Source organism: Anoplopoma fimbria, chromosome 15, assembly GCF_027596085.1.
Source record: "Anoplopoma fimbria isolate UVic2021 breed Golden Eagle Sablefish chromosome 15, Afim_UVic_2022, whole genome shotgun sequence".
NCBI lineage: Eukaryota > Metazoa > Chordata > Actinopteri > Perciformes > Anoplopomatidae > Anoplopoma > Anoplopoma fimbria.
In genome coordinates this window covers 18424602-18445340 of record NC_072463.1, presented here as the reverse complement: position 1 = coordinate 18445340, position 20739 = coordinate 18424602, and the positions used below count along the sequence as shown (strand labels likewise).

The following is a 20739-nucleotide window of genomic DNA, read 5'->3' as shown; positions in this document are numbered from 1 at the left end:
CGACATACTATACTATGACGTTTTTTATGACTTTTTACGACATACTATAGTATGACTTTTTTTTTTACTTTTTACGACATACTATAGTATGACTTTTTTTATGACTTTTTACGACATACTATACTATCACTTTTCATTACACATAATACGATGACTTTTTCGACATATTATAATATGACTTTTTTATTGCTTTTTTCGACATACTATACTATGACTTTTTTATGACTTTTTCGACATACTATACTATGACGTTTTTTATGACTTTTTAAGACATACTATACTATGACGTTTTTTATGACTTTTTACGACATACTATACTATGACTTTTTATGACTTTTTACGAGATACTATATTATGACTTTTGTCGACATGATATACTATGACTTATTTAATGACTTTTCACGACATACTATACTATGACTTTTTTTTTTACTTTTTACGACTTACTATAGTATGACATTTTTTATGACTTTTTACGACATACTATACTATCACTTTTCATTACACACAATATGATGACTTTTTCGACATACTATAATATGACCTTTTTATGACTTTTTTCGACACACTATACTATGACTTTTTTTTATGACTTTTTACGACATACTATACTATGACTTTTCATTACACACAGTACGATGACTTTTTCGACATACTATAATATGACTTTTTTATGACTTTTTACGACATACTATACTATGACTTTTTTTATGACTTTTTACGACATACTATAGTATGACTTTTTTTTATGACTTTTTACGACATACTATAGTATGACTTTTTTCATGACTTTTTACAACATACTATACTATCACTTTTCATTACACAAAATACGATGACTTTTTCGACATTCTATAATATGACCTTTTTATGACTTTTTTCGACATACTATACTATGACTTTTTTTATGACTTTTTATGACATACTATACGATGACTTTTTTTTTGACTTTTTACGACATACTATACTATCACTTTTCATTACACACAATACGATGACTTTTTCGACATACTATAATATGACTTTTTTATGACTTTTTTCGACATACTATACTATGACTTTTTTTATGACTTTTTACGACATACTATACTATGACTTTTTTTATGACTTTTTACGACATACTATAGTATGACTTTTTTTTATGACTTTTTACGACATACTATAGTATGACTTTTTTCATGACTTTTTACAACATACTATACTATCACTTTTCATTACACAAAATACGATGACTTTTTCGACATTCTATAATATGACCTTTTTATGACTTTTTTCGACATACTATACTATGACTTTTTTTATGACTTTTTATGACATACTATACTATCACTTTTCATTACACACAATACGATGACTTTTTCGACATACTATAATATGACCTTTTTATGACTTTTTTCGACATACTATACTGTGACTTTTTACGAGATACTACATTCTGACTTTTTTCGACATACTATACTATGATTTTTTTATGACTTTTCAGGACATACTATACTATGACATCTTTCGACATACTATACTATGACTTATTATTTACTTTTTTCGACATACTATTCTATGACTTTTTTATTGCTTTTTTCGAAATACTATACTTTGACATTTTTAATTACTTTTTTCGACACACGATACTATGACTTTTCATGACTTTTTTCGACATACTATACTATGACTTTTTTATGACTTTTTTCGACATACTATCTTATGACTTTTTTCATGACTTTTTATGACATACTATATTATGGCTTTTCATGACACACAATACTATAACTTTCTTTGACATACTATACAATGACTTTTTTATGACTTTTTAGGACATACTATACTTTGACATTTTTCGACATACTGCACTATGACTTTTTTATGACTTTTTTCGACACACGATACTATGTCTTATCAATGACTTTTTTCGACATACTACATTTTGACTTTTTTCGACAGACTATACTTTGACTTTTATATGACTTTTTACGACATACTATGTTATGACTTTTCATGACACACAATACTATGACTTTTTTATGACTTTTTACGACATGCTATACTTTGACTTTTCAAAAGAAAGGACAAAATATGAATGAACGATGAATAATTATTAAACATAATGTTGTGAAATCATTTTCCAGATTTTTCCGATGCTCTATTCGATTTCATTTCATTTTATTTGTACTTATTTCAAACGTATAATACTCGTTCTTTATAATGTGACATATTTTGTCCTTACTTTTCTTTTCTAGGGACAGACTGTAGAAGAAAACTTATGCAAACTCCTAAAAATCCTGTCCTATAAAAGAAATAGAAAAGTATTGATCTTGGCATTATAATCTACAATTTCTATAATTATCTTCTTCATGTGGTTTTTTAATGAAGACATACCTCCTATATATTATGTATTATCTGTATGTTTTCATGATGTTTGTAGGCTTTTAGTGCCACATATGATGTAAATTGATTCTTTATTTGTTGATGGTTCCGATTCGTGGATGACTTATTGATGTCATGTGATTGGGGCAATCGGATTGGTCTCCCAACCCATTTACGAATCCCCAATGCTATTTAAATGCATGCATCCTCATTTCCATGTAAAATAACCTGATGAAGGTCTACGTACCGAAACGTCGTGTCTAAAATACATTTATACGCAAGTGAAGAAGCCAGTGTGCCGGAGTTTTTGTTCTATATTGACATACTATACTATGACTTTTTTCGACATGCTTATTTTATGACTTTTTACGACATACTATATTATGACTTTTCATGACACACAATACTATGACTTTTTTTTATGACTTTTGTCGACATACTATACTATTACCTTTTTTATGACTTTTTATGACATAAATTACTGTGACTTTTTTCGACATACTACATACTACATACATAGCATTGTGGCTGTGGTGCATTGGAGAGCAGGGTAGTTCTCCAATCAGAGGCTCGGCGGTTCGATCCTCTTGACTCCGTACAAAGCCACAGAAAACAGTGTCCTCATAGGAACTGGATTCAATTAACTCATTAATTAACTCACCCAGTACCTTCTTGTGGACCTTATGAGGAATGGAAATATATACAGAAGACAAACTGAACGAGTATCTTTCACAGGTTACACAGATTTATTGAACAAAACATATCACTTGTCTGAGAAGACAAAAGTGCTGCTTAGTAAATTAAATGGTGTAATTTCCAATTGCCTCATTAATTGGCAAAAGTTGAAAAAAAAAGAAGAAAAAAACACTTGTTTATGTTCTTATATATTTAAATTGGTCCTTCATAATTCTCAGATAAGTGCAGCCAGTCCTAACACAGTTCCTACGATGCCTGTTCCAGTGCCGGCCACAGCTGCAGTGGCAGCTGTTGACAGACCAGCTGCACCTACAGCAAGATACACAGGTTATACATCAGGATATGGAGCTACACAGAAGCTGAGTGAGTCTTGTTATCATGCTAAAATTACTAACATTATAATAGCTTTCACAGTACATTATGGTCTACAGTTAGAACCACAAGATTCAAATACATTTTAAAAATCAAGTAACGGTGTTTAGCAACTGCAGCAGCCGACATCATGCCAGCAGCATAGGAACCTGCTGCTATTCCAGCTGAGGTGAAGCCTATGGCTCCCAGAACAAAAGGAGCCCCGATAACACCCACCACTGCACATGGACAACACAGCAGAGGAGACTTTATTAGCTAACAATAGTGTGCTTATTTGTCAGGCCACTTTAAAAGGGATAATGCAATAAAACTGTTTAAATCAGTGGGAAAAGTAAACACAGTTGATGTATCAGTACTTTCAAAGAAATATATCAGTATTGTCAAAGAACATTGATACTCACCAGGGTCCATGTCTTTCACTGCTCTGGTTATGATGAGTATTGAACTGTGCTGGCTTTTATTTACTAAAGGTAAGTAAGGTTTCGTTACTTCAAAAACTAAGCTTCAAATCTGAACAATGAGGGCGTCACAGAGTCCATTTAACCAAAATAAACTCAAGTATTTAACATTTCTGAGGTGGTAGGTCAACATTATATTTGGAACAGAAGAACAAAGAAAAAAAGACAGAAACACTGAAGAGTTGCTAAACCAGTTCAGTGCTGACTGTTCCTTCAAACCTGCATTCAGGACAAACTCTCATCTTTAAGTCATGGAAGAAAATAATGTTTTAGCTCTGGAGGTCTTGGTGGCTTTTATCAAGATCAAAGTAATTAATAAAGTATGATATTAATTAATATATTAAGGATCATAATAGTTTTATTCCAGCATGCAGGGCCTGCAGCTACTTTGAGGATAAAATGTATTCACCATTTATATCATGTATACAAACAGTTAATTGCAATAAAAAAGGGATAATTTATTGAAATCTGCTATTTGATTCAAGGCATAAAGCGCCATACTTTATGCCTTGAATTAAAAGCAAAAGGTGTAACATACATAAATGATTAATCTTAAAAAAGTTTAAAACATTACAAACCATCATATAAATATTTGCATAATTTGTAGTTACAATCATTTTGAAATTAGGAAAACACTAAAGAATCCGATAAAATGTCTTAATATTATTCAAGTTAAAATCCAATCTGTAGGTTCATTTCATGACTGAGGCCCAATGTGAGTGACAAAAACAAAGCTTCATAGCACAATTTGCATTCAAATACTTGATTAACTATAATAAATAGATGAAAAACTAATACATTTTAAAAAAAAAAAAACTAAAACAAGTGTTGACAAAACAAGTGAAATGAAACGAGCAATAAGAAAAGGCCTGAAATGACTCTCCAACCTCATTCTTGTGTTGATTCTCCCATCATCATCATAGATAGACACCACAATAGTTGCACCCATTTTTAGCTACAGTTTTTCTTTTAATTGTTTTTAAGGCATAAGGTACAATCAGCTGTTTGGTACATTGGGGATTTTTTAAGAGAAAAGCAGCAAACCTGCAACTGGTGGAGATTATGAAAAAATTGAAATATTTACAAATGAATGACTGAACCAGTATCTTTCACAGGTTACACCGATTTATTGAACAAACATATCAGTTGTCTGAGATGACACAAGTGCTGTTTAGGTAATATACTGATGTAATTTGCTATTGCCTCCTTAATTTGGCAAAAAGTAAAAGTATTCTAAATGCATCTTGTTCCTTCATGATTTTCAGCCAAAGAAGCTTGTCAGCCATCCCACTGCTGCTCCTGTGCCTGCTGCAGCTGCAGTGACAGCTCCTGACACACCAGCTGCACCTACAACAGGATTGAACAGGTTTAATGTCAGAATATGGAGCTATAGATAAACTGAGAGAGTCTTGTTCTAAAAACTAAAGGGCTAAATGAAACAGTAGCATTATTATACAATGTGAAATAATTTTTTCTTTCAGTTACCGGTTTCCAAGACACCTGTGTAGGATTTTGTGATAGTTCAGATATACATAATAGGGCACATAATGCACATGTGATTATCATAACAAGCAATGATAAAATCACCATTATGATACAAAAATTAAAACCAAAAGATTAGAAATATTTAAAAAATAAAACCATGACTCTAACCGATTGCCTGGCAACCAGCCACCAGGCCTCCTGCTGCCACTCCTCCTCCGTTAGCAACTGCAGCAATCGACATCATTTTTGCAGCAATAGAACCTGCTGCTATTCCAGCTGAGGTGAAACCTGCTGCTCCCAGAGCAACAGGAGCCAGAACCACAGCACCTGCTGCAGCTGCTGCACAATGACAACAACACAGCAGAAGATACTTCGTTGTTAATGATAGTCCCATTTGTCAGGCCACTTTAACATGGATCATGCATGATATAAGTTTAGCACGTAAACGGCACTTATACATTACAGTCGGTTTAAATCAGTTGAAAAAGTAAAAACAGGTGATCCATGAAGGGTGTACAAAGTCTTACCTGCTCCAACTACCACAGCAGTCACTGAAACAGAGGAGGAACATCTAAATCAACATTTACAGTTCTTCCGGATTTCCAAAAACATTTGCCATGGTTAATATCATTACTTTTATTTTAATAAGAAAAGCCTATATCAATAAAAGTATCAGTACTTTCAAATAAATATATCAGTATTGTCAAAGAACTGCGATACTCACCAGGATCCATGTCTTTCACTGCTCTGGTTATGATGAGTATTGAACTGTGCTGGCTTTTATTTACTAAAGGTAAGTAAGGTTTCGTTTCTTCAAAAACGAAACTTTAAATCTGAACACTAGAGGGCGTCACAGAGTCCATTTAACCAAAATAAACTCAAGTATGGTCGGTCATCACTATATTTAGAACACAAGAACAAAGAAAAAAGACAGAAACACTTAAAAGTTGCTAAACCAGTTCAGTGCTGACTGTTCCTTCAAACCTGCATTCAGGACAAACTCTCATCTTTAAGTCATGGAAGAAAATAATGTTTTAGCTCTGGAGGTCTTGGTGGCTTTTATCAAGATCAAAGTAATTAATAAAGCATGATATTAATTAAGATATTAAGAGAGCTTAATAGTTTTATTCCAGCATGCAGGGCCTGCAGCTACTTTGAGGATAAAATGTATTCACCATTTATATCATGTATACAAACAGTTAATTGCAATAAAAAAAGGGATCATTTATTGAAATCTATTATTTAATTCAAGGCATTAAGCGCCAATTAAGGCAAAAGGTGTAATATATATAAATTAATAATCCTGAAATAGTTTCAAACCATCATTTAAATATTTGCATATTTTGTTCTAATCATTCTGAAGTTAGGAAATCACTGAAGAATCCAATAACATTTCTTAATTTGTTTCAAGTTAAATTCCAATCTGCATGATCATTTCATGACTGAAGCCCAATGTGAGTGACAAATGCAAAGCATCATTGCAAAATTTTGCTTTAAAACACTTGATTAACTAGAATGAATGGATGAAAAACTATTACTTTAAAAAAAAATGCTTTTTTAACACTACTCTTAGTCCGATGCCACACCTATGGAATAACTCAATGAGGAGACAAGACAAGTGTTGAATGAAACGAGCAATCAGAAAAGGCCTGAAATGACTCTCCAACCTCATTCTTGTGTTGATTCTCGACTCATCATCATAGATAGACACCACAATAGTTGCACCCATTTTTTGCTACGTATTTTTAAATTGTTTTTAAGGTATAAAATACAATCAGCTGTTTGATACGCTGGGGAATTTTTAAGAGAAAAGCAGCAAATCTGCTACTGGTGAAGACTATGAAAAGTTTTAATATTTACAAATGAATGACTGAACCAGTATCTTTCACAGGTTACACCGATTTATTGAACAAACATATCAGTTGTCTGAGATGACACAAGTGCTGTTTAGGTAATATACTGATGTAATTTTCTATTGCCTCCTTAATTTGGCAAAAAGTAAAAGTATTCTAAATGCATCTTGTTCCTTCATGATTTTCAGCCAAAGAAGCTTGTCAGCCATCCCACTGCTGCTCCTGTGCCTGCTGCAGCTGCAGCGACAGCTCCTGACACACCAGCTGCACCTACAACAGGATTGAACAGGTTTAATGTCAGAATATGGAGCTATAGATAATCTGAGAGAGTCTTGTTCTAAAAACTAAAAGGCTAAATGAAACAGTAGCATTATTATACAATGTGAAATAATTTTTTCTTTCAGTTACCGGTTTGCAAGACACCTGTGTAGGATTTTGTGATAGTTCAGATATACATAATAGGGCACATAATCAGTGGTGTAGTCTAGGTTTTTGTAGTGGGCATACTGTGAAGATTCCCTATTAGCCTCTTCGACACCCATCCTAAAAACACCGTCACACTCACTGTTGCATACAGTAGCCTACAACCACCAAAGTAATTCCGATTATTCAACACTTAATATGTCATAAGTTTCTAGGACAATGAATAGTCAAATTAAAATCACCATTAGGCACTAGCATCAAACACTATACTACTGTATATGTAACCGGCCTGGCCTGAGTACTAATGTGTGAAGGAGACAAAGGGATACTTGAATCTTTTGCACAGGACATTTATTGCTGCTCCTGCATGCTTCTGTTCAACAGAGTTGGTCTTTTGTCAACAATTGCAACTCAATAAAAAAAATACCCTATATAAGAAGCAATAATTACAAAATAAAAACATGTTCTTTCGAATTATGTTTCCCACCCTAGAGTACTTAAATAATAAATTAAACATATCAGCTATAGAAATAACATCTGTTCAGTGTTTAACAAAGAAAAACAGTACATCCTCAAAAACGACCATCAGAGGGTGCATGACGTCATTGCGCAATTCTAAAGTGGGCATACGGAAATGTTGGTGCATGAGAAGAAGATGACAGGAGACTAATGTGGAGGACTGGACACACACACACGCACACACACGCGAGGAGGAGGGGCTCGGCCCACTAACGTGCAGAGATGCAGGGGCAGCTTCGCGCTTCGTAACAGAGACAGGGCAAAGCGCGAGCGCGCAGGGGGAATTTTATGAATGGTGAATGTAGGAGATAACTTCCCCTGCTTAAAGTATTTTATTGCAGCTATACCCAACCGGTATTTGCGAAAAATAAACACAGAAATGAAAGATCTGTCACACAAGACGATACGTATCCGTGCACATTTTTAAGTGGGTATACGCAAATCCTGGTGCGTTCCTAGTGGGCATACGGCGTATACCTGCGTATCACGTAGACTACACCACTGCACATAATGCACATGTGATTATCATATCAAGCAATGATAAAATCACCATTATGATACAAAAATTAAAACCAAAAGATTAGAAATATTTAAAAAATAAAACCATGAATTTTACCTGCTGCCTGCAAAACAGCCACTGTGCTTCCTGCTGCCACTGCTCCTCCATTAGCAACTGCAGCAGCCGACATCATGCCAGCAGCATAGGAACCTGCTGCTATGCCAGCTGAGGTGAAGCCTATGGCTCCCAGAACAACAGGAGCCCCGATAACACCCACCACTGCACATGGACAACACAGCAGAGGAGACTTCATTCCTAACGATAGTGTGCTTATTTGTCAGGCCACTTTAAAAGGGATAATGCATGATTTAAGTTTAGCCTGTCATTTTTTTTTTTTTTTTTTTTTTTTTTTACAATAAAACTGTTTAAATCAGTTGAAAAAGTAAAAACAGGTGATCCATGAAGGGTGTACAAAGTCTTACCTCCTCCAACTACCGCAGCAGTCCCTAAAACAGAGGAGGAACATCTAAATCAACATTTACAGTTCTTCCGGCTTTTCAAAAACATTTGCCAAGGTTACTATCATTACTTTTATTTTAATAAGAAAAGCCTATATCAATAAAAGTATCAGTACTTTCAAAGAAATATATCAGTATTGTAAAAGAACATTGACACTCACCAGGATCCATGTCTTTCACTGCTCTGGTTATGATGAGTATTGAACTGTGCTGGCTTTTATTTACTAAGTTTACATAAGGCTTATTTACATAAGGCTTATTTACATAAGGCTTATTTACATAAGCCTGCAAATTTCCCCGCTGCCGGACTAATAAAGGATTATCTTATCTTATCTTATCTAAAGGTAAGTCAGGTTTCGTTTCTTCAAAAACGAAACTTTAAATCTGAACACTAGAGGGCGTCACAGAGTCCATTTAACCAAAATAAACTCAAGTAATTAAAATTTCTGAGGTGTAGGTCATCATTATATTTGGAACAGAAGAACAAGGAAAAAAGACAGAAACACTTAAGAGTTGCTAAACCAGTTCAGTGCTGACTGTTCCTTCAAACCTGCATTCAGGACAAACTCTCATCTTTAAGTCACGGAAGAAAATAATGTTTTAGCTCTGGAGGTCTTGGTGGCTTTTATCAAGATTAAAGTAATCAATAAAGCATGATATTAATTAAGATATTAAGAGAGCTTAATAGTTTTATTCCAGCATGCAGGGCCTGCAGCTACTTTGAGGATAAAATGTATTCACCATTTATATTCATGTATACCAACAGTTAATTGCAATAAAAAAGGGATCATGTATTGAAATCTATTATTTAATTCAAGGTATTAAGCGCCAATTAAGGCAAAAGGTGTAATATATATAAATTAATAATCCTGAAATAGTTTCAAACCATCATTTAAATATTTGCATATTTTGTTCTAATCATTTTGAAGTTAGGAAATCACTGAAGAATCCAATAACATTTCTTAATTTGTTTCAAGTTAAATTCCAATCTGCATGATCATTTCATGACTGAAGCCCAATGTGAGTGACAAATGCAAAGCATCATAGCAACATTTTTATGACATGCCATTCTATGATTTCTTTATGACATTTTTATGACATGCTATACTATGACTATATATTATACTAGTTGAATTAATGGCATACTTTAGTATATCTTTTATCAACATTCTAAACTATGACTTTTTATGACCATTTTATAAAAAATGCATTCTAACCTTTAGTATGGCTTTTTATGATATGCTATACAAAGTTATTTTTAAAGCATTTTATGACATACTCTATTTAGACTTTTTTATCCCATTTTTAACGGCATACTATGCAATGACTGAAATTAAATGTTTTATATTATTTCATTTGACAATATACTATGACTTTTCTTGAAAAACAACATTATTCATGACAATATTTGATCCTTTACTTTGCCATTTTATAAAAAAATATATATATACTAGACTACAATTTCTTTACAACTTTTAAGTCATATATATGGTCAATTGTAAATGGAGTTAATTTCAACACCAAACAATTCACACACACACACACACACACACACACACACTCACTCACACACCGATGGCACAGCTTCAAGAGCAGTTTTGGGTATCTTGACACTTCAACATAGATGATATGCTCAATTACATGAGCCACAGCTGCCACTATCATATTTTGACTTTATTATGACTTTTCTACATTCTATACTATGACTATCCTTGGACTTTTTCTCACATTTTTTTATGGTAAACTATACTATGTCATACATGTTTATGACGTGGTATACTATGACTTTTAAATTATTTTTTACACGCTAAATTAAACTTTTTTATTACAATAATATAATGTAACTTTGTTAAATCTTTTTTCATGACATTCTATAGTAAGACTTTTTAAATTACATTTTAATGAAATATTATAATACATCATTTTAATGACATATTATATTATAACTTTTTTATGACATACAATATAATGCCTTTTTATGAAATTGTCTTACACATACTATGCTTTTGACGTTAGTAACAGTTTTGTAGCACACTGTACTATATTATACAGTTTTTATGACTTACTTTAATATTACTTTTTATGACAAACTGCACTATGACATTCTTTATGACATGTTTATGCAAAACTATTACTTTTTTATGATATGCTATTCTTGTGACAATTTTTATGAAACACTGACATACTATTCTGTGACATTTTTTTCAAGCATAGAAAACTGACTTTTTAATGAATAAACGTGGCTTCATTTCAGGATATCTCAGGAACACCTTGAGAGAACAAATTTGGCATAGAAGTCCGCAATACATTATCTATGACATGCTTTATTATGACTTTTTATTTCATAAAATACTATGACCTTTTTATGACATATATACTGTGACTTTTTTATGACACCATCATAGAAAGACACCATTGTTGCATTAATTTTAGCTCCTAATTTGAAAAGCCTGATACCGCAAAGCAGCATTCATTAATATTACTATATAACAATGGTTCAAGTGATTGTGTGTGAGGTAAAATGTGTCACTCACAGTTATGAACCAACAGCTGATAATCTCCCAACTATAAAGTTTGTCACAGCTGTGCAAGCTTTATAGCACCTTCAGCTCAGTGTTTTGGTTTTAAGGCCCACAAGTTAATTGTGGCCAGGAAAAAAAATGCTACTTTATCTTTAAAAGGTAAATTAACCATTGAAAACTCATTAATTAACTCACACAGTACCGTCTTGTGGACCTTATGAGGAATGGAAATATATACAGAAGACAAACTGAACGAGTATCTTTCACAGGTTACACAGATTTATTGAACAAAACATATCACTTGTCTGAGATGACAAAAGTGCTGCTTAGTAAATTAAATGGTGTCATTTCCAATTGCCTCATTAATTGGCAAAAGTTGAAAAAAAAGAAGAAAAAAACACTTGTTTATGTTCTTATATATTTAAATTGGTCCTTCATAATTCTCAGATAAGTGCAGCCAGTCCTAACACAGTTCCTACGATGCCTGATCCAGCGCTGGCCACAGCTGCAGTGGCAGCTGTTGACAGACCAGCTGCACCTACAGCAAGATACACAGGTTATACATCAGGATATGGAGCTACACAGAAGCTGAGTGAGTCTTGTTATCATGCTAAAATCACTAACATTATTATAGCTTTCACAGTACATTATGGTCTACAGTTAGAACCACAAGATTCAAATACATTTTAAAAATCAAGTAACGGTGTTTACCTGCTGCCTGCAAAACAGCCACGGTGCTTCCTGCTGCCACTGCTCCTCCGTTAGCAACTGCAGCAGCCGACATCATGCCAGCAGCATAGGAACCTGCTGCTATGCCAGCTGAGGTGAAGCCTATGGCTCCCAGAACAAAAGGAGCCCCGATAACACCCACCGCTGCACATGGACAACACAGCAGAGGAGACTTTATTGCTAACAATAGTGTGCTTATTTGTCAGGCCACTTTAAAAGGGATAATGCAATAAAACTGTTTAAATCAGTGGGGAAAGTAAACACAGTTGATCCATAAAGGCTGTAAAAAGTCTTACCTGCTCCTCCTCCGAGAGCAACAAACGTTACTGAAACACAAAATGAAATCTGAAATCAACATTTACAGTTCATCTGGCTTAATCAAAGACATTTGCTGAGGTTTTATAAGAAAAGCATATGAGTACAAGTATCAGCACATTAAAATAAATCAGTATTGTGAAAGGAACAGTGATACTCACGAAGCCCCATCTCTTGTTAGTGTGGCGTCTACTGAGGAGCCTGGACACACTGGGCTGGGTTTTATATGCCGAGGTTGAGTATCATTTCTCATGAAACGATACTGGACAAATCTGAACCAAAGAGGGCGACATAGAGTCCATTTCACCAATAAAAAATAAACTCAAGTAATTAAAATTTCTGAGGTGTAGGTCATCATTATATTTGGAACAGAAGAACAAGGAAAAAAGACAGAAACACTTAAGAGTTGCTAAACCAGTTCAGTGCTGACTGTTCATTCAAACCTGCATTCAGGACAAACTCTCATCTTTAAGTAATGGAAGAAAATAATGTTTTAGCTCTGGAGGGCTTGGTGGCTTTTATCAAGATCAAAGTAATTAATAAAGCATGATATTAATTAAGATATTAAGAGAGCTTAATAGTTTTATTCCAGCATGCAGGGCCTGCAGCTACTTTGAGGATAAAATGTATTCACCATTTATATCATGTATACAAACAGTTAATTGCAATAAAAAAAGGGATCATTTATTGAAATCTATTATTTAATTCAAGGCATAAAGCGCCAATCAAAGCAAAAGGTGTAACATACATGAATTAATAATCTTGAAATAGTTTCAAACCATCATATAAATAATTGCATATTTTGTTCTAATCATTTTGAAGTTAGGAAATCACTGAAGAATCCAATAACATTTCTTAATTTGTTTCAAGTTAAATTCCAATCTGTGTGATCATTTCATGACTGAAGCCCAATGTGAGTGACAAATGCAAAGCATCATAGCAAAATTTTGCTTTAAAGCACTTGATTAACTAGAATGAATGAATGAAAAACTATTACTTTAAAAGCTATTCCAGCTGAGGTGAAACCTGCTAATCCCAGAGCAACAGGAGTCAGAACCACAGCACCTACTGCAGCTGCTGCACAATGACAACAACACAGCAGAGGATACTTTGTTGTTAATGATAGTCCCATTTGTCGCGCCACTTTAACATGGATCATGCATGATATAAGTTTAGCACGTAAATGGTACTTTTACATTAAAGTCGGTTTAAATCAGTTGAAAAAGTAAAAACAGGTGATCCATGAAGGGTGTACAAAGTCTTACCTCCTCCAACTACCACAGCAGTCCCTAAAACAGAGGAGGAACATCTAAATCAACATTTACAGTTCTTCCGGCTTTTCAAAAACATTTGCCGTGGTTAATATCATTACTTTTATTTTAATAAGAAAAGCCTATATCAATAAAAATATCAGTACTTTCAAAGAAATATATCAGTATTGTCAAAGAACGGTGATACTCACCAGGGTCCATGTCTTTCCCTCTACTGGTTATGATGAGTATTGAACTGTGCTGGATTATATTTACTAAAGGTAAGTAAGGTTTCGTTACTTCAAAAACTAAGCTTCAAATCTGAACAATGAGGGCGTCACAGAGTCCATTTAACCAAAAATAAACTCAGTAATTAACATTTCTGAGGTGGTAGGTCAACATTATATTTGGAACAGAAGAACAAAGAAAAAAAGACAGAAACACTTAAGAGTTGCTAAACCAGTTCAGTGCTGACTGTTCCTTCAAACCTGCATTCAGGACAAACTCTCATCTTTAAGTCACGGAAGAAAATAATGTTTTAGCTCTGGAGGTCTTGGTGGCTTTTATCAAGATTAAAGTAATTAATAAAGTATGATATTAATTAATATATTAAGGATCATAATAGTTTTATTCCAGCATGCAGGGCCTGCAGCTACTTTGAGGATAAAATGTATTCACCATTTATATCATGTATACAAACAGTTAATTGCAATAAAAAAGGGATAATTTATTGAAATCTGCTATTTGATTCAAGGCATAAAGCGCCATACTTTATGCCTTGAATTAAAAGCAAAAGGTGTAACATACATAAATGATTAATCTTAAAAAAGTTTAAAACATTACAAACCATCATATAAATATTTGCATAATTTGTAGTTACAATCATTTTGAAATTAGGAAAACACTAAAGAATCCGATAAAATGTCTTAATATTATTCAAGTTAAAATCCAATCTGTAGGTTCATTTCATGACTGAGGCCCAATGTGAGTGACAAAAACAAAGCTTCATAGCACAATTTGCATTCAAATACTTGATTAACTATAATAAATAAATGAAAAACTAATACATTTTTAAAAAAAATAATTTTTTTAACACTACCCTTAGTCCGATGCCACACCCATGGAATAACTCAATGAGGAGACAAAACAAGTGTTGAATGAAACGAGCAATAAGAAAAGGCCTGAAATGACTCTCCAACCTCATTCTTGTGTTGATTCTCGACTCATCATCATAGATAGACACCACATTAGTTGCACCCATTTTTAGCTCCAGTTTTTTTTAATTGTTTTTAAGGTATAAAATACAATAAGCTCCTCCAATGAATCGCCACCTTATCGTGGTGGAGGGGTTTGTGTGCCCCAGTGATCCTGAGAGCTGTGTTGTCGGGGGCAATAGCTCCTGGTAGGGTCTCCCAAGGCAAAGTGGTCTCGGGGGAGGGGTCAGACTAAGAGCGATTCACAAAACCTCAATAAATCGGACGATACAAGGTTGTGGCACCTCGCCCGGAATAGGGAAACCGGGGCACCCTCCTGGAGCCAGACCTGGTAGGGGAGCTCGCCGGCGAGCGTCTGGTGGCCGGGCCTTGGCACATGGGGCCGGGCCGGGCCCAGCCCGAAAAAGCTACATCGTGCCGCCACCCTGTGGGCCCACCACCCGCAGGGATAGGCATTGGGGTCGGGTGCAATGTGAGCTGGGCGGCAGGCTGGGGCGGAAACCTGGGCGTGCTGACCCCCGGCATCACAGACTAGCTCTAGGGACGTGGAATGTTACCTCTCTGGCGGGGAAGGAACCGGAGCTGGTGCGGGAGGTGGAACGCTACCAACTAGATATAGTTGGGCTCACCTCCACGCATAGCACCGGTTCTGGAACCAAACTCCTGGAGAGGGGCTGGACTTTTTCCTTTTCCGGAGTTGCCCAGGGTGAGAGGCGCCGGGCGGGTGTGGGGATACTCACAAGCCCCCGGCTGAGCGCCGCTGTTCTGGAGTTCTCCCCGGAGAACGAGAGGGTCGCCTCTCTGCGACTGGGAATCGCAGGAGGAAAGTCTCTGACTGTCGTTTGTGCCTATGCACCAAACGGCAGTTCGGAGTACGCAGCCTTCTTGGAGTCCTTGGGTGGTGTTCTGGAAAGGGCGCCGACTGGGGACTCCATAGTTCTTCTGGGAGACTTCAACGCTCACGTGGGTAACGATGGAGAAACCTGGAGGGGTGTGATTGGGAGGAACGGCCTGCCCGATCTGAACCCGAGTGGTGCTTTGTTGTTGGACTTCTGTGCTAGTCATGGACTGTCCATAACAAACACCATGTTTGAGCATAGGGAGGTTCATAAGTGTACTTGGTACCAGAACACCCTAGGCCAAAGGTCTATGATCGACTTTGTAGTTGTGTCATCAGACCTGCAGCCGTATGTCTTGGACACTCGGGTGAAGAGAGGAGCAGAGCTGTCAACTGATCACCACCTGGTGGTGAGTTGGATCAGGTGGCGGGGGAGGCTCCTTCGTAGGGTGGCTGGGCTCAGCCTTAGAGATAGGGTGAGGAGCTCAGACATCCGGAGGGAGCTCGGAGTAGAGCCGCTGCTCCTTCGCGTCGAAAGGGGCCAGCTGAGGTGGCTCGGGCATCTGATCAGGATGCCTCCTGGACGCCTCCCTTTAGAGATTATATATCTCGTCTGGCCTGGGAACGCCTCGGGGTTCCAGAGGAGGAGCTGGAAAGTGTTGCTGGGGAGAAGGACGTCTGGAGGACCCTCCTTAGCTTGCTGCCCCCGCGACCCGGCCCCGGATAAGCGGAAGGAGATGGATGGATGGATGGAAAATACAATAAGCTGTTTGATACGCTGGGGAATTTTTAAGAGAAAAGCAGCAAATCTGCTACTGGTGAAGACTATGAAAAGTTTTAATATTTACAAATGAATGACTGAACCAGTATCTTTCACAGGTTACACCGATTTATTGAACTAAACATATCAGTTGTCTGAGATGACACAAGTGCTGTTTAGGTAATATACTGATGTAATTTTCTATTGCCTCCTTAATTTGGCAAAAAGTAAAAGTATTCTAAATGCATCTTGTTCCTTCATGATTTTCAGCCAAAGAAGCTTGTCAGCCATCCCAATGCTGCTCCTGTGCCTGCTGCAGCTGCAGTGACAGTTCCTGACACACCAGCTGCACCTACAACAGGATTACACTTTTTATATCAGAATATGGAGCTATAGATAAATTAAGAGAGTCTTGTTCTAAAAACTAAAGGGCTAAATGAAACAGTAGCATTATTACACAATGTGAAATTATTTTTTCTTTCAGTTACCGGTTTGCAAGACACCTGTGTAGGATTTTGTGATAGTTCAGATATACATAATAGGGCACATAATGCACATGTGATTATCATAACAAGCAATGATAAAATCACCATTATGATACAAAAATTAAAACCAAAGATTAGAAATATTTAAAAAATAAAATCATGATTTTTACCTGCTGCCTGCAAAACAGCCACTGTGCTTCCTGCTGCCACTGCTCCTCCGTTTGCAACTGCAGCAGCCGACATCATGCTGGCACCAATAGAACCTGCTGCTATGCCAGCTGAGGTGAAACCTGCTGCTCCCAGAACAACAGGAGCCAGAAACACAGCACCTGCTGCAGCTGCTGCACAATGACAACAACACAGCAGAGGATACTTTGTTGTTAATGATAGTCCCATTTGTCGCGCCACTTTAACATGGATCATGCATGATATAAGTTTAGCACGTAAATGGTACTTTTACATTAAAGTCGGTTTAAATCAGTTGAAAAAGTAAAAACAGGTGATCCATGAAGGGTGTACAAAGTCTTACCTCCTCCAACTACCGCAGCAGTCACTGAAACAGAGGAGGAACATTTAAATCAACATTTACAGTTCATCTGGCTTTTCAAAAACATTTGCCATGGTTAATATCATTAATTTTATTTTAATAAGAAAAGCCTATATCAATAAAAGTATCAGTACTTTCAAAGAAATATATCAGTATTGTCAAAGAACGGTGATACTCACCAGGGTCCATGTCTTTCACTGCTCTGGTTATGATGAGTATTGAACTGTGCTGGATTATATTTACTAAAGGTAAGTAAGGTTTGTTACTTCAAAAACTAAGCTTCAAATCTGAACAATGAGGGCGTCACAGAGTCCATTTAACCAAAATAAACTCAAGTATTTAACATTTCTGAGGTAGTAGGTCAACATTATATTTGGAACAGAAGAACAAAGAAAAAAGACAGAAACACTGAAGAGTTGCTAAACCAGTTCAGTGCTGACTGTTCCTTCAAACCTGCATTCAGGACAAACTCTCATCTTTAAGTCACGGAAGAAAATAATGTTTTAGCTCTGGAGGTCTTGGTGGCTTTTATCAAGACCAAAGTAATTAATAAAGTATGATATTAATTAATATATTAAGGATCATAATAGTTTTATTCCAGCATGCAGGGCCTGCAGCTACTTTGAGGATAAAATGTATTCACCATTTATATCATGTATACAAACAGTTAATTGCAATAAAAAAGGGATAATTTATTGAAATCTGCTATTTGATTCAAGGCATAAAGCGCCATACTTTATGCCTTGAATTAAAAGCAAAAGGTGTAACATACATAAATGATTAATCTTAAAAAAGTTTAAAACATTACAAACCATCATATAAATATTTGCATAATTTGTTGTTACAATCATTTTGAAATTAGGAAAACACAAAAGAATCCGATAAAATGTCTTAATATTATTCAAGTTAAAATCCAATCTGTAGGTTCATTTCATGACTGAGGCCCAATGTGAGTGACAAAAACAAAGCTTCATAGCACAATTTGCATTCAAATACTTGATTAACTATAATAAATAAATGAAAAACTAATACATTTTTAAAAAAAAAAGCTTTTTTAACGCTACCCTTAGTCCTATGCCACACCTATGGAATAACTCAATGAGGAGACAAAACAAGTGTTGAATGAAACGAGCAATAAGAAAAGGCCTGAAATGACTCTCCAACCTCATTCTTGTGTTGATTCTCGCATCATCATCATCATAGATAGACACCACAATAGTTGCACCCATTTTTAGCTCCAGTTTTTCTTTTAATTGTTTTTAAGGCATAAAATACAATCAGCTGTTTGATACATTGGGGAATTTTTAAGAGAAAAGCAGCAAACCTGCAACTGGTGGAGATTATGAAAAAATTTAAATATTTACAAATGAATGACTGAACCAGTATCTTTCACAGGTTACACCGATTTATTGAACAAAACACATCAGTTGTCTGAGATGACACAGGGACTGTTTAGGTAATAAACTAATGTAATTTGTTATTGGCTCCTTAATTTGGCAAAAAGTAAAAGTATTGTAAATGCATCTTGTTCCCTCATGATTTTCATGAAACTGAAACAGTCGTGTTCTAAAAACTAAAGGGCTAAATGAAACACTAGCATTATCATACAATGTGAAATTATTTTTTCTTTCCGTTACCGGTTTGCAAGACACCTGTGTAGGATTTTGTGATAGTTCAGAAAGACATAATAGGGCACATAATGCACATGTGATTATCATAACAAGCAATGATAAAATCATAATTTAACCAAAAGATTAAAGTTATTTAAAAAATAAAACCATAATTTTTTACCTATTGACCGCAAACCAGCCACCAGGCTTCCTGCTGCCACTTCTCCTCCATAGGCATCTGCATCGGCCCACATCATGCTATCAGCATAGTAGTCTTCTACTGAGGGGAAACCTGGTGCTGCCAGAACAATAGGACCATCGACCATACCAACCACTGCAAGTACTGCAGAATGACAACAACACAGCAGAGGATACTTCGTTGTTAATGATAGTCCCATTTGTCAGGCCACTTTAACATGGATCATGCATGATATAAGTTTAGCACGTAAACGGCACTTATACATTAAAGTCGGTTTAAATCAGTTGAAAAAGTAAAAACAGGTGATCCATGAAGGGTGTACAAAGTCTTACGTGCTCCAACTACCACAGCAGTCACTGAAACAGAGGAGGAACATCTAAATCAACATTTACAGTTCATCTGGCTTTTCAAAAACATTTGCCATGGTTAATATCGTTTCTTTTTTTTTTAAAGAAAAGCCTATATCAATAAAAGTATCAGTACAAATAAATCTATCAGTATTGTCAAAGAACTGCGATACTCACCAGGGTCCATGTCTTTCACTGCTCTGGTTCTGATGAGTATTGAACTGTGCTGGATTTTATTTTTCTAAAAAGTAAGTAGGCCTAAGGTTTCGTTTCTTCAAAAACGAAACTTTAAATCTGAACACTAGAGGGCGTCACAGAGTCCATTTAACCAAAATAAACTCAAGTATGGTCGGTCATCACTATATTTAGAACATAAGAACAAAGAAAAAAGACAGAAACACTGAAGAGTTGCTAAACCAGTTCAGTTCTGACTGTTCCTTCAAACCTGCATTCAGGACAAACTCATCTTTAAGTCACGGAAGAAAATAATGTTTTAGCTCTGGAGGTCTTGGTGGCTTTTATCAAGATCAAAGTAAATAGTGAAGTACAAAGTTAAGTATTTATACTGAAGAGATTATAATAGTGTTAGTCCAGCATGTGAAGTCTGCAGCTACTTTGAGGATAAAATGTTTTCAACATTTATATTCATGTATACCAAAATATATATTAAAAAACAAAAGAGATGATTCAATGACGTCTGTAATTTCAGTCACAGCACTTCCTCTTATGAGACCTGCTA

At 35.6% G+C, this 20739-nt stretch overlaps 2 protein-coding genes across 5 annotated transcripts; both read right to left on the bottom strand.

The window, feature by feature from the left end:
* Window positions 1-4990: 4990 nt before the first annotated feature.
* On the bottom strand, window positions 4991-20267 carry LOC129103210 (interferon alpha-inducible protein 27-like protein 2A). 2 transcript variants are annotated; one of them, XM_054613551.1, is made up of 6 exons: window positions 20178-20267; window positions 19986-20009; window positions 19636-19797; window positions 5900-5923; window positions 5541-5711; window positions 4991-5234 (listed from the first exon to the last, which is right to left on the bottom strand). In XM_054613551.1, the coding sequence occupies exons 1-6, from the start codon at window positions 20185-20187 to the stop codon at window positions 5149-5151; spliced, it is 477 nt and encodes a 158-aa protein (XP_054469526.1). In that variant the 5' UTR covers window positions 20188-20267; the 3' UTR covers window positions 4991-5148. The 2 variants fall into 2 exon arrangements, with proteins under 2 accessions (XP_054469526.1, XP_054469525.1); XM_054613550.1 differs by lacking the exons at window positions 4991-5234; window positions 5541-5711; window positions 5900-5923 and adding exons at window positions 16924-17164; window positions 17468-17638; window positions 17827-17850 and having other exon boundaries at window positions 20178-20262.
* Window positions 11968-18048, bottom strand: LOC129103213 (interferon alpha-inducible protein 27-like protein 2A). Of its 3 annotated transcripts, none has more exons than XM_054613555.1 (4): window positions 18024-18048; window positions 14016-14039; window positions 12418-12579; window positions 11968-12244 (listed from the first exon to the last, which is right to left on the bottom strand). In XM_054613555.1, the coding sequence occupies exons 1-4, from the start codon at window positions 18031-18033 to the stop codon at window positions 12150-12152; spliced, it is 291 nt and encodes a 96-aa protein (XP_054469530.1). In that variant the 5' UTR covers window positions 18034-18048; the 3' UTR covers window positions 11968-12149. The 3 variants fall into 3 exon arrangements, with proteins under 3 accessions (XP_054469530.1, XP_054469529.1, XP_054469528.1); XM_054613554.1 differs by lacking the exon at window positions 18024-18048 and adding an exon at window positions 14213-14237; XM_054613553.1 differs by lacking the exons at window positions 14016-14039; window positions 18024-18048 and adding exons at window positions 12732-12761; window positions 12912-12991.
* Window positions 20268-20739: the final 472 nt, after the last annotated feature.